Source organism: Erpetoichthys calabaricus, chromosome 3 (genome assembly GCF_900747795.2).
Source record: "Erpetoichthys calabaricus chromosome 3, fErpCal1.3, whole genome shotgun sequence".
Classification (NCBI taxonomy): Eukaryota; Metazoa; Chordata; class Cladistia; order Polypteriformes; family Polypteridae; genus Erpetoichthys; species Erpetoichthys calabaricus.
The window spans coordinates 306,373,677-306,387,940 of record NC_041396.2 but is presented as its reverse complement, the minus strand read 5'-3'; the positions used below and the strand labels follow the sequence as shown (position 1 = coordinate 306,387,940).

General features: G+C 45.3%; 1 protein-coding gene across 2 annotated transcripts in view; it reads right to left on the bottom strand.

Moving 5' to 3' along the window:
* Positions 1 to 8,686: 8,686 nt before the first annotated feature.
* os9 (OS9 endoplasmic reticulum lectin) overlaps positions 8,687 to 14,264 on the bottom strand; it is a 185,520-nt gene continuing 179,942 nt past the window's right edge. For both annotated transcript variants that reach the window (XM_051925377.1, XM_028798671.2), the window contains one exon: positions 8,687 to 9,697. In XM_051925377.1, the coding sequence (XP_051781337.1) occupies positions 9,551 to 9,697 (147 nt within the window). In that variant the 3' untranslated portion in view covers positions 8,687 to 9,550. The remainder of the gene's footprint in view (positions 9,698 to 14,264) is intronic.

Genomic DNA, 14,264 nt, shown 5'->3' with positions numbered 1-14,264 from the left:
GATCTGCCTCCGCTATCAAATAACGGGCTTTCCAGGGTGCCGCATGCGCACTCGCTGGATACCTGGAGTTCTGTGAGCTCTGCTGCAGTTAAGCGGAATCAGTGCGGCAGTCGTAGCGCTCGTGACGGTTTGATTTGCAGCTTGAAGGAGGGAGCGCTTAAAAAAACATAACTTTGGAACGTTTGTTGTCATCTGAACCGGTAAATCTATTAGGCGACATCGACACCTCAAGGGCGCCGGGTTTTTTTTTTGGTAATGGAAGGGGCGTGTCTACATTTTAATTTATATTGACTCCGGGCGACGAAAATGACATCAGATTCGGAGGGACACGTCCAGTGGCGGTTTTAGACGGGGGCCACCTGTAGACCTGGCTGTGGTCCCTGTGCTGAAGAGATACAATTTTAATTAATTACTTACGGTGATATGCGCGTTTTAGTAATTTAGGGGTGCTAAGCATTGAATCCAGAAGAGCCAAGGCATTGAACCTTAATGCATTTGTGGACCGTTTTGCAAGAAATCACAAACGCAGAATACTGTTATTATTATAATGTTACAGGCTAGAGGATGAGAGATACTGAACAGAAAATGTGAGTGTACATTTAAGTTTCATGCTGTACAAAAGTCACTTTAGAACAAAATAAATACATACCTACATAAAAAGAAAAATATACTGCATGCAAAAAAGAGAAATGTCACTGTACAAAAAGTAAAATTTGTTTAAAGGTTGATTGTGCATATGTACAGTATGTGAGATCTTTTGTATGTTTTATCGTTAAATGTTCGATTCATATTGTTTGTGCTCCAAATAAATTCACTTAATATATTAAACAATTAAATATTGCCCTTTTTTTTGTTCTGTGCCCCCATGAAAAAACATTGCCCCCCCCCCTAATAAATTTGGTCTGGAACCCCCAGTGGACACGTAGATTGCAGAGATTACATTCGTCCTTCCTGCACCACTTTGGTCAACTCAAGTCTGACTAAACTCTGTCACCTATTGACTAAGTGACGACCGGACGGGAAATGCGCTTGCGTCACAGAGGGGGTGACCAGAGGGCTCCATATGGGCGCTGGTTGTTCTCCTACTAAACATCTGTTGTACTTACTGTACATGTGTGTAGGCGCGCCGAGTTTGCACCCCGCCAAGAACTTTCAGTTTGTGTGAAGTTGTGAGCAGGACGCGAGGTGTGGCAGACGGACCTGCCAGTCGGATTAAATTGGATTAGCGCTTGACGGACAGCCGAGAGCCACCCAGGTGACGACACGTGGCGCAGCCAGCGGCGATCGACCAGTCAGTGGGAGTGTCGTGGGAGTCGCCAGCTGTCCCCGACTTCATCTTAGACCTCCGCTCAGACTCTTTTATAAAAAGTGAATTACGACGTTGATAGATGGCGTTTTCAAATGTAACGCGTCGATTTCTCGTAAACAGTTTAACGGCGTTAATAAAGCAATTCCGTATTCGATAATCTATAGTGCCTATCAATCTCTCTAGAACCCCAATATTTCACAATGCTTCACAAATTGCTTTGTAATTTCAACTCCATGACTTCCTCAGCTTTTATTGGGGAGACGCGACCTCAAACCCTCAAATAGCACAAGTCGGACAATTTGTAGAGTTAGATGATTCCCACTTCAGTCAAATCGAAAGTCATTTCTCGAATTAAAAAAAAAAATGGGCTCACTTGCGATGATTTTCGGACATTCGAGCAATCTGGAGGAGAACAGGCTAGGCAGCCCACCAAGAGCTCGCCAGTCCTGCCCACTTAACTCCTCGAAGATAACATCAAGTCGAGGTTTGAAGGCCCCTAAAGTCCTCCTGTTCACCACACTACTTGGTCACTTACTCCACGTGTCTGTGCTTCCCTGCGTGAAGGAAAACATCCTGACTTCCAGTTTGTACCTTTTGTGATGAAGACATTGAAACAACGGATCATCCGTTTTATGAATGCAAATGTATGGACATCTTTAGGAGTGACGACAGTAAAGGCCTTGTGTTTACACAAATTTCAAAGCCCAGACTCCATCTTGCCAGGGTCTTGGAGTCAGTACAACAAAAACCTTGACTCAGTTTTTTGGTACCAGCAAGTCAGACTCCTCTATTTGTAATTCTTCTTCTTCCACTCCTCTCCCTCTTCTCTGTGTGGGTTGATGTACCTGACCACCCTTCTCTAAACAGATCGGTTATGAACCTCCTCCCCAGTCATTGTCATTCTAACAGATTGGCGCATCACACACACACCTGCAGTAATAAAATGCATTGCTTTTACTATCCCAAAGTTTTTCATTTCAACAAGATGGCACATTGCAATCATTAGCACTGATTTTATGAATCCCATACCAAACAGCAAATAACAGAGGACACGGTAACAGAATGGACATACGGACATTTGTCCTTTTATTAAGACAGATATTATGATTTCTGCCTGTCTGATAGCACTGCCTTTTGAATGTATTCAGAGTTAATTTGTAAAGCAGAGTTAATGTTTGTGATGTGCCATCTGTTAGAATGACAAATGCAATGCATATGTCTCTGCCATATGCTGTTTGTTATGGGGTTCATAAAAACAGTGTTAATGTTTGTCATGTACCACCTGTTAGAATGACAAATGCAATACATGTGTCACTGTCATATGCTGTTTGTTATGGGATTCATAAAAGCAGTGTTAATGTTTGTGATGTGCCATCTGTTGGAATGACAAATGCAATGCATATGTCTCTGTGATATGCCGTTTGTTATGGGGTTCATAAAAGCAGTGTTAATGTTTGTGATGTGCCATCTGTTGGAATGACAAATGCAATGCATATGTGTCTGTCATATGCTGTTTGTTATGGGGTTCATACAATGGAGAATCCGATGACACTTTCACTTGTGGCTTTGTAAAATTGAATGAATTGAATTAGGGGGGTTCTGCTGTTCACACACACCTTGTGTCAGTTTTTGTTTTCTTGAGTCAGACCCCCAAAATCATCAAGTGGTTTAGCTGACATCTGACAGAACGAAGCAAACAAGCAGGCGGGTTTAAGAGGGAAGGGTTCATTGTTTTTATCTTGCTGTTCATTGTTTATCTGTTCAATAAGCTAATAAGATGGACGGTAAAGTAACTCTCAGTGCTGGCTGTTGATATTATTTTAGTTATTGACCAAGTTAATGTCCACGTGATTTGAGACGTTTGCTAATCAGCACACAAGTGGCTAAACTGGCAGCCCTTTAGCACTCAGGGCCAGTTACACCCATGTCTGCTCTGCTGATTGCTAATTGCCAGCATTCAAGAACAGTTAAGAGAGAGAAAGAAAAAACAAAAAGAAAATGCAAAACAGAGATAAGAGAAGAAGAAACACTGCGGTATTTCATTTAAGTGTAAATCTTACTCTTAAAAATAAAAGGGCTAAAGGGGTCCTACAGAGTGTTGCCACCGGAGAGTCAAGAAAGAAATCCCTAACAAGCTCCAAAAATAACCCTGAAGGGATGATAACAGATTAAGAACATAAAAAAGGGTGATGAACGAGAGGAGACCCCTCAGCTAACGTGCACTCGTTTGTTCAGCTAATAGCTCAGCTGTCCCGCTGTCTCATCAGGAGACCCCCTTAAAGGTTCTGAGGCTTCTGCTTCAACTCCAGGGCTCAGTAGTTCGTTCTTTCAGCTAACCCCGCCCACTCCACAGCCACTCAAGCATTTAGACACACCCAGTCTGCTGTCACTCAAGCACCTGGCCCCACCCAGTCGACAGACTCAAGGGCTTAGTCCCACTCAGAAAGGTGTCAGTCTAGGGCTTAGCCCCGCCCAGCCTGCTGCTACACAAAATCATAAGAACACAAGAAATGTGACACATGGGAGGAGGCCACTCAATCCACTTGTCACTCGTTTGTTAAGCTGATACCTCAGCAGTCCCGCTGTTTTATCAGGACCCCCCTAAAATGTTGTGAAGGTTTCTGCTTCAATTCCACGGTTCAGTAGTTTGATCATTCAGGTAACCCCGCCCACTCCAAAGCCACTCAAGTGTTTAGTCCCACCCAGCCTGATGTCACTCAAGCACCTAGCCCCGCCCAGTTGACATAGACTCAAGGGTTTAGTCCCACCCAGCCTGCTGTCACTCAAGCATCTAGCCCCGCCCAGTTGACATAGACTCAAGGGTTTAGCCGCCCAGCCAGCTGCTACACAAAATCATAAGAACACAAGAAATGTGACACATGGGAGGAGGCCACTCAATCCACTTGTCACTCATTTATTAAGCTGATACCTCAGCTATCCCACTGTCTCATCAAGACCCCCCTAAAATGTTGTGAAGGTTTGTGGTTCAACTCCACGGTTCAGAAGTTTGTTCATTCAGGTAACCCCGCCCACTCCACAACCACTCAAGCATTTAGACACACCAAGCCTGCTGTCACTCAAGCACCTAGCCCCGCCCAGTTGCCACAGACTCGGGCTTAGCCCCGCCCAGCCTACTGCTACACAAAATCATAAGAACACAAGAAATGTGACACATGGGAGGAGGCCACTCAATCCGCGTTCACCCGGCTTGTTGACCTCGTGGCACACAAATGAGACTTAACAATTGTTTAATGGTGGACACACACACACACCTCAAAGTATGCCATTTCTTCGTTAGGTCAAGCAGAGGGTCAAACGATGGGATCGCTCAACGATGTGGCCAAGAAAACCAAACGCATGGAGTTATCAGCTGATAAGCCCCCTTCAGCTCTTCGCTGCTCCTTCTTGGGCTTTCATTCTCAGAGCCATGGAAGTCACTGCTGGGAAAAAAACATCCGGCTGCTTCCAGGCTTGGCGCGGGTCAGTTCAGATCTGGAGTGGGGGGGCTCACTGGCCACGCGATTTCCTGAAGAGAAGCGTCAACCACTCTCCACTCGGGGGGGGCCAATGCTTCATCAATCATCCTGAAAGACACCTCCATCATCATCTTCATCAAACAATGGAATGACAAACACATGAAGAGTTTCAGTACCTCACCGTGCCCGCCCCTCTACCCCGACCTGTAACCCTCCTGATCCTAAACGAGCGGCGACGTCTGCTCGTCTTCTTCAGAGGTGCCTTTAGAACGGCGGCAAAGCAAATCGTGTGTCTCCTCACCGAAGCCCTCGCCACCCCACGACTGCATCTCGGGTCCCCACCGTGTTCCTCGCTTTCTTCTGTTCAGGTCTCAGTGCCGCTTTTCGTTGGCACACCGTCCCATTCTTAACGTTCGCTCACAGACGCCCACGCCCGTCTTTCTAGCATTTGTTGTGCCTTTTGTAAACGTCGAGGCGCAGCGCTTTGACGTCTTCCTTTTGGTAACCGTAATGAGAATGACAAAAAAAAAAGAACAATAAGGTGACCCCCCTCGGGTTAAAAAAAGAGGACAGTAAGGTTAACGGGCATCACAGGCAAATGAATGGAAGGAATTATTAAGGAGAAGATTGAGCAACACCTGGCAAGGACAGGACAGTCAGCGTGGGGTCAGACGAGGGGGTCGTGTTTTACTAACAGGCTGGAATTCTATGAGGAGAAAACAAAAGGATACGACCAGAGAGGAGCAGAGGAGATGATTGATCAGGACTGTCAGAGAGCATTTGATGAGGTGCCACATGAGAGGTGGGCATCAAACTAACAGAAGTGGGAGTGCAGGGTGTGATGTGCAGAAGCGACTCAGACACATGAAGCAGAGGGTGATGTTTTGTCAGAATTGGGTGACATTAAGAGTGGTGACCAGCAGGAGGCAGTGTGGGGGCCGCTGCTATTTTTAATATCTATAAATGATTTAGATAGGAATATAAGTAACAAGATGGTTAAGTTTGCAGATGATACCAAGATAGGTGGATTAGCAGATAATTTGGAATCCGTTATATCATCACAGAAGGACTTGGACAGCAGACAGGCTTGGGCAGATGACATGTAATATCAGTAAATGTAAAGAATTACACATAGGAAGTCAAAATGTGAGGTTTGAATACACAACGGGCGGTCAGAAAATCGAGAGTCCACCTTATGAGGATTTAGGAGTCGTAGTGGACTCTAAGCTATCACCTCCCAGACAAGGCATTAAGAAGGCTATCAGAATGTCAGGTTATATAGCGCCTTGATGTCACAGGAGGTTTAAAACACACTGGTGAGGCCTCATCTGGAGTCCTGTGGTCAGTTTATGACTCCATAAAGACACAGCAGCACTGGAGGAAGTCCAGAGAAGAGCGACGAGGCTGATTGAGGGCTACAGGGGGCGAGTTATGAAGATTAAAAGAGCTGAGCCCAACATTTCCATTAAGTTTAGGTGTGAATACACAATGGGGGGGTCTGACAATCGATAGTCTACCTTATGAAGAGGATTTAGGAGTCGTAGTGGACTTGACACTATCAATGTCCAGACAGTGTGCAGAAGCCATTAAGAAGGCTAACAGAATGTCAGGTTATATAGCGCCTTGATGGCACAGGAGGTTTAAACACACTGGTGAGGCCTCATCTGGAGTCCTGTGGTCAGTTTACGACTCCATAAAGACACAGCAGCACCGGAGAAAGTCCGGAGAAGAGCGACGAGGCTGATTGAGGGCTACAGGGGGGGAGTTATGAAGAGTACAAGAGCTGAGCCTTCACAGTGATGAGGAGGAGACCTGAGTGACGTGTTTAACATTATGAAGAAAATTAGTGCAGTGGATCAGACGGTGACTTTAAAGTGAGGTCATCAAGAACACGGGGACACAGTTGGAAACTTGTGAAGGGTGAATGTCACACAAACATCAGGAAGGTTTTCTTTACACGAAGGACACTTAGAATAAGCGACCAAGTAGTGTGGTGGACAGTAAGACTTCAGGGTCTTTCAAAACTCGACTTGATGTTTGTTTGGAAGAAATAAGTGGAGAGGACTGGCGAGCTTTGGTGAGCTGAATGGCCTGATCTCGTCCAGAGTGTTCCAATCACAACATGGCCTCCTGTCATTAGGAGTAACTGCCTGTCAATGAAAAGGCAACGACTGAACATTTTTCAAATTCCTCCTCTCCTTCTCCATTGTTTGATTCCTTTTGTTTTCTTTGCCACTATTCCTGCTTGGTTGTTAAAAGGGTTCTGGGGAGTTTAAAATGGGGGCCTGCCAGTGAGGGGACTCGGAGCTAAACTCAGTAATGGCCATGCAGTGGGTGTGCTTTTATGGTCGCAGAGGGCACTGGACTTGGGGGGTCTGCTCTGGGTGGGAGACTGGCTCTTTAAATATGTCAGAAGAACGAGGCCCGCCCTGCTGTCATGAAGTTTTGGCTTTCCCTATCTGGCCCATTTTTGGAATAACCTGACCAAGTGAGTCACATCCACGCTCAAAGTCTTAAATGTCACCATTGTAACTGAAGTGTCACCAAACAATGGAGATGTCATGTCAACAGAGTGTTGAGCAGTAAGGAAGTATTTGGCTCTTGAAAGGGAACTCAGCTGTACAAATTTAGAATGACACATAGGGGACGTCAAGTGACATCAGGTGACACGTGTCCTTCCTACTCCACAGTCAAAAACTGGGTGGCTCGATTTAGGATGGGACACTTCAGCATAGAAGATGAAGAGCATCCCGGGAGACCAAGTGAAGGGACGATAACCAGAAAACGTGGATGTCACTCTCTCCGTGATTGTCTACTAAAGAGAGACCCGTTCATGTATCTCCACAGACAGGAGGAACCTCTCAGCCGGACGGGTTTCCCAAATGCCTCACTTGATCATTCTGGACCCTTGCAGGAAGGAGCGGTTAGTTACTACGGGTGACACTTGGGTCCATTATGTACGAGAGCAAAGACCAACCTGAAGAATGGAGACACGGTGGCCAACTAACCCGAACGTCCACAGACATCAGAAGCCATCACCTCGCCTGCTTATCGGAATTCATTGTGTTGGACGACCTGGAAATGAGTGCAACCATCGCTACGAGGACCACTTCTGGACTCACTGACTCAGGAGCTGCTCTCCCACCATGGAGGAGAGTGATCACAGGGCGACTTGAGGACAACGCCGCTCGCCCCACGGCTCTACTGACCGGTCCCGACTCCCCCCACACCCCACTACCCCCTTCTGATGATCACCTCTTCAAAAAAGACACCTGAGGAGGGTAAAATGAATTCAAGCAGCTGCCGATGAGTAGTTCACAGCTCTGCTTTGACGGGTTGAAGAAGTTGGAGTGACAAACTAAAAAGTGTGGTGAGCTTAGGGTGGGGTTCAAGGACGATGTCAAGTGAAGGCCAAAGACGGCTCAGGTGCCCACAGTACCTGTCGGGGCACATTCTGTCAAAAACGGACCCCACGTCCACGGCGTCACGCCTTACTGTACGGACTGGTCATCTGACCCATGCGGTTTCTGTCCGAGTGACCTGACGGTGACGCACCTTCTGGGTGGCACGTTTTCGATTATCTCACCCCGCCCGCGTCTCTTCCTCTATTCATTTTTTTTTTTAAATTTTGTTTCATCCACTTCAGGGTCATGGGGGACCACCGACTGTAACGGAAGAATTCCAACCCCCACCGAGGTGCCAGTCCATTGCATAAGGCCACCACTGCTATAAAGAGGGTAAGTTAAGAGATGCCAGTCAAACCACCCACAACCCTTGGATGACAAAAAGGCCCAAGGAGATACTAAGGTGCCCCAAACCCGACACTGATAAACTGACAAGTGTAATTTCAATGAAAATCTGAACCTGGTTATTACATAAATAAAAACTGAGGACGCCTGCAGACTAGAAGGGCGGCATGTGACCCATTTAATCAGTGCCAAGGCCTCGCCATCATTTATTCCACACAACACTTTTTTTTTTTTTTTGCTGAAGAGGGTTTCTATGTGAAAGAGCTTCACTTAGCGGGAAAGTCTGAAAGCGGTGCCACCGCCCTCGCCAAGTGTGCCAACGCTGCTTCTTTTTGGGGGTAAGCCCAAGTCCAGGCGGCACCTCAGCCCAAACTGTGCACTGAAGAAGACGGGGACAAATATTAGAGACGCCCTCCCCGTCATCTCTGTTTAAATAACAAATTTATGACTCGGTTAGCACACAGGCTACTGGCGAGAGGAAGAGGAGGCAGAAGTGTCCATCCTGGCATGGTGGTATACGTACACAAGTCCACGGCGCCGCACAAACATTCACAAACCTTTACAGAGCGGCAACGGGGATCCTTCACCACGAGCAGAAGAGTTTCAAGAGTTGGCTCAGATGCCAGTCGACCACAGCAGCCAAAGGGTATCCGATGACTGAGGCCACGGGCTGAGTGATTGGCATGGCAGGTCTGCCCGCTCGGGCAAATCAATTCATCACAGACAACTGTGTTCTCCAAGAGGCTGCTTCCTAAATTTCTCCTTAAATTTCTGCCGCTGGCCCCCCTCCGGAAATCACAACAAGTGCAAATATTGTCGACATTCGGTTCACGTGGCGGTGGCTCGGCGTCGTCTGCTCACGTCTCCAGTGTAAGACCTCCTCGGGAGCTGGAAGGCGGCCGCAGATTGGCAGCAGGCCTCTTCCGCAGACGCATCTGAAACGTTTATTTTAAAAAAAGAGGAAAAAAACCAAACAAAAAAAATACAAAAGCGCACCGCCGCACCAGCTCGGGGTCTCAGAAGTCCACGTCATCGGGGTCCGTGCTACTCGGCGCTCCCGTCGTCGCCTCCTCCTGCGCCTTCTCTCCCCACACGAACTGGTAGTTGTTCTCCAGCTCCTGCTGCCTCTGCTGCTCTTTGTAAACCTCCTCTGTGCCACTCGTCTGCCAAGAAGAAAAGAAAGAAAAACACAAAAAAGTCACAAGAATGAGCAGACGGCCGCTAAGAGCGAGGAGGAGGAACGGACAGTGAAATATCTGAGCCACGTCGGACGGTGAAACCTCACGACACGACATTTATATAGTGCCTTTCTAATACTCAAGGCGCTTATTCCTTTCTAAAATGGAATATTTTTTTTTTTGTGCATAATGTTGGTGACAAAAGGTCATTTGTGTGACAAACCACTCTGCACAAGACCAACGGGCACACTGCATTACGCGAAACGGGGCTTAGTACTGTGTGTGTGTGTGTGTGTGGGGGTGAAGTATGTGATCCCCTTCTGAATTTGTCTCGAGTTTAGACGGTCATTTCATTTTAACGGAGAGACAGAATATCAACTGGGAATCCAGAAAAAAAACACATGACCATACCATACCATACCATTTTTATTTGTTAAGCGCTTAACAACACAGCATTACAACTGACCGAAGCGCTGTACAGTTAAAACAAGCAAGACTAAAAGCAAAATATAAAAACAAACATTAAGAGAGAATTAAAACAGAGACATTAAAAAACAGGTCAGGGGACCCAATAAAACAGAGAAATAGCAAAAAGCAAGTGGGAATAAGACAGGTAAGAATTAAAAGCCAATGTGAAGAAGTGCGTTTTTAGGTGTGATTTGAATGTGGTGACTGAAGTGGCTTGCCTAACCACTAAAGGTAAGGAGTTCCAGAGTTGAGGTGCACAGACGGAAAAAGCCCTTTCACCACGAGCTTTAAAACGTACCTTGGGAACGGTTAGGAGCAGCTGATCTGCGGATCTAAGAACACGAGGGGGATTGTGACGATGGAGCAAGACACTCAAGTAGGCAGGGGCTAGACCATTTAGTGCCTTACAGGTTAAGAGGAGTATCTTATAATCAATTCTGAAGCTAACCGGCAGCCAGTGTAGGGTTTTTAAATCGGTGTAATGTGTTGGCTTCTGCTGCTTCCAGTTAAAAAGCCTTGCAGCCGCATTTTGAACCAATTGGAGTCTCGAAAGAGTGGCTTTACTAATACCATATAGGCAGGAATTAGAATAGTCGAGCCGGGACGTAATGAATGCATGGATTACTGATTCCAGGAGGTGGTAAGGCAGAATTGGTTTGAGTTTGGCAATTCGCCTGAGATGGAAAAAGCAGGATTTTACTGTGCTGTTGACTTGAACATCCATTTTCAGGACCGTATCCATTTTGATTCCAAGATTGGAAACAGACGAAGTTACTGGAATGGGAAGAAAGTCGAGGCCAAGGGGTAGGGTGTGTTTGTGGTCAGGACTAAAAACAATGACCTCGGTTTTTGAATCGTTCAGGTGAAGGAAGTTTACAGCCAGCCAGTCCTTAATGTCAGATAAGCAGTCGAGAAGAGGTTTAGTGGAGTCAGCTGACTTGAGGGAGAAATAAATTTGGCAGTCATCAGCATATAGGTGATACGAGATTGCATGTTTTCTAAAAATTGCACCTAAAGGCAGGATGTAAATTGAAAAAAGTAGTGGACCCAAAATGGAACCCTGGGGGACACCACATGGGAGTGGGACTGATTCAGATGAAAAATCGTCTAGCATGACTCTAAGAGTCCTGTTGCAGAAATATGACCTGAACCAGTCGAGGGCTAAGCCAGATACACCAGCCCAGGATTCGAGTCGGGAGATCATGATGTCGTGGTCGATTGTGTCGAAGGCAGCAGATAATCGAGAAGAACCATAATCACGTAGAGTCCTGAGTCCAATGCCAAAAGGACATCATTTAGGACACGTAAATGCGCGGTTTCTGTGCTGTGTTGGGGCCTAAAGCCTGACTGAAAAAGGTCCATTACCTGATGGTCCTGTAGGTGATGAATTAATTACTCATAAACTACTTTTTCGAGTAATTTTGACAGGAAAGGTAGTTTGGAAATTGGACGAAGATTGGAGAAAACGGCAGGGTCAAGATCAGGTTTTTTCATGATTGGATGTACAACTGCGTGTTTGAAAGCACGAGGAACTATAGCCAAAGATAGACTACTAGTTATGATCTTTAAGACATCATATCGAATCACAGAAAAGACATCTTTCAGTTCTCAATTGACTTGCATGTCATCGAGTGGAATCAGGATTCAATCAGCTACAACCCGGCCAGAATCACTGCCTCCCACAGCCTGGCCACACAGATTACAACCAACCAACCAATCAATCACAGATACCCCTCATCTCAACTCTTTATGTGTATAAAGCACTCCTGTCCACAGAATCCATTTCTTGAGAGCTACCAAAGGACATCAGGGACAAGGCTGGAATGGGCTACAAGACCACCAGCAAGAAGCTCGATGAGAAGGTCACGACTGCTGCTGCGATTACTCGGAAATGGAAGAAATAGAAAATGACCATCAGTCGCCCCTCGGTCTGGAGCTCCATGCAAGATCTCGCCTCATGGGGTGGTGAGGATGATTGTGAGAAAGGTGAGGGATCAGCCCAAAACTACACGGGAGGAGATTGTTAATGATCTGAAGGCAGTTGGGACCACCACAGTCACCACTGGCAACAACACACTACGCTGCTCAAGAAGGCACACACACTGCACAGGCCCGTCTTAAGTTTGCTGGTGAACATCTAAATGATTCAGAGAAGGCGAGAGAGAAAGTGCTGTGGTCAGATGAAACCAAAATCAAGCATCAACTTGACCCAACGTGTTTGGAGGAAGAGAAATGCCGAGTGGGACCCAAAGAACGCCATCCCCACAGTCAAGCAGCCAAAGAATGTTTAATAATCTCTCCCCACCCTGGCAAAACCCCAAACCAAGAGTCTAAACTCCTCTGGCAAAGCCACAAACACCACACAAACCGGTCTGTCTGACCGTGACAGTCACCAACAGTCACAAAGAATGAAATGCTGCTTGGAAAGCAAGAGGAAGGCACACACCCGTCATCGATATATCAGTGTTTTTGGTATCAGGGAACCCTAAAATGCTGAGATCCATCGAAAACCGGAGATTGACATTTTAGACCCCCCCAATAGGCAATAGGTAATAATGGGGTGGGGGGCGCAAAGCAAAAAGCTGTGCACAGATCTCAGACTTCCCTTGGATTCCCTGCTTTACATTTGACTGTTGGTCAAGTTTCACATTCTGATCTCTGCCACCACCTTAAAATATTAAAGCAAATAACAAAGAAGGAACCTGAAGAATTTGTAATTAAACTCCATTGAAAACCCCAAATCTTGGCTACCCATCAAGAATGTAAACTCCTCTGACACACCTTAACCTTAAACTAACGACCGGTCTCACTGTGACAATCACCAAGAGTGTGATTTATAGCAGATTGCACTCCCTTCACTGCTGTGCAAATAAAAGCATAGCATTTGTGAACAATTGGGATGATTTTTGGGAAAGGCCTGGGTTTTTCAGAAGAGATGGTCTTCATCCTAACTGGAGGGGATCTTATGTATTATCCCAAAATATGGCAGCAAAACTGCCTGGTTGACTGATTAGAGCACCATCCAGGCCGCAGTCATGTGATCTTAAATCACAGGCTGTTGTTTTATCCCACCTGTTACTTTCCTGAAGCTGTTACCCATAATCCCTGTCTTGGGGCATCCAGTAAATTTAGTCTTGATACAAACCTTAAATTAATTGATAACCAAAAAATAAGGTGTATAATTAGACCAAGGGATAAAACCAGACCCTCCACCAGGGGCATCTGTAATAGAAATTTACTACAAATTAAAACAAAAAGTATATCACCAATTCAGAAAGAAGCATACAGTTTTAAATGCTGCTTATTGAACATTCGCTCTCTTGGCACTAAAGCTGTTTTGGTAAATGATATTATATTAAGTACAAAATCTGATCTGTGTCTTCTCACCGAAAACCTGGCTTAGTAAATGTGACACTGTCCCCCTAGCTGAGGCGTCACCAGATGGCTACTCGTTCTTTCATAAGTCTAGAGATTCAGGTCGAGGAGGAGGCCTTGGAATAATTCATTGTAACAAAATGCAAATCACTTCTAAAAATTTAGGCAACTTTCCATCCTTTGAAGCATTCATTTTAAATACTAGCAAAATACCCGCGCTTTGCAGCGGAGAAGTAGTGTGTTAAAGAGGTTATGAAAAAGTAAAGGAAACATTTTAAAAATAACGTAACATGATTGTCAATGTAATTGTGTTGTCATTGTTATGAGTGTTGCTGTCATATATATATACATATACACATATACACACACATATACACACATATACAGATATATTATATATACATATACACATATTTTTTATATATATATTTTATATATATCTATATGTACACATACATACATACATACATATACACACATAGATGCACTTACAATAACATAGAAATCAATATAAACAACAATAACATCATTATCATATGAGAATATGAAGTAATATATAAGAAGCACATTTCATATAAATATAAATTATTAAACAGTAAAATCTTCTTCTATAATTTGCTACCGTGGCTTTTCGTTGGTCTGTCCAGGATTTTAAATCACCTGTAGCTTGCAAACCGTTTCACCTATTGACTTGAAATCTGGTACACAT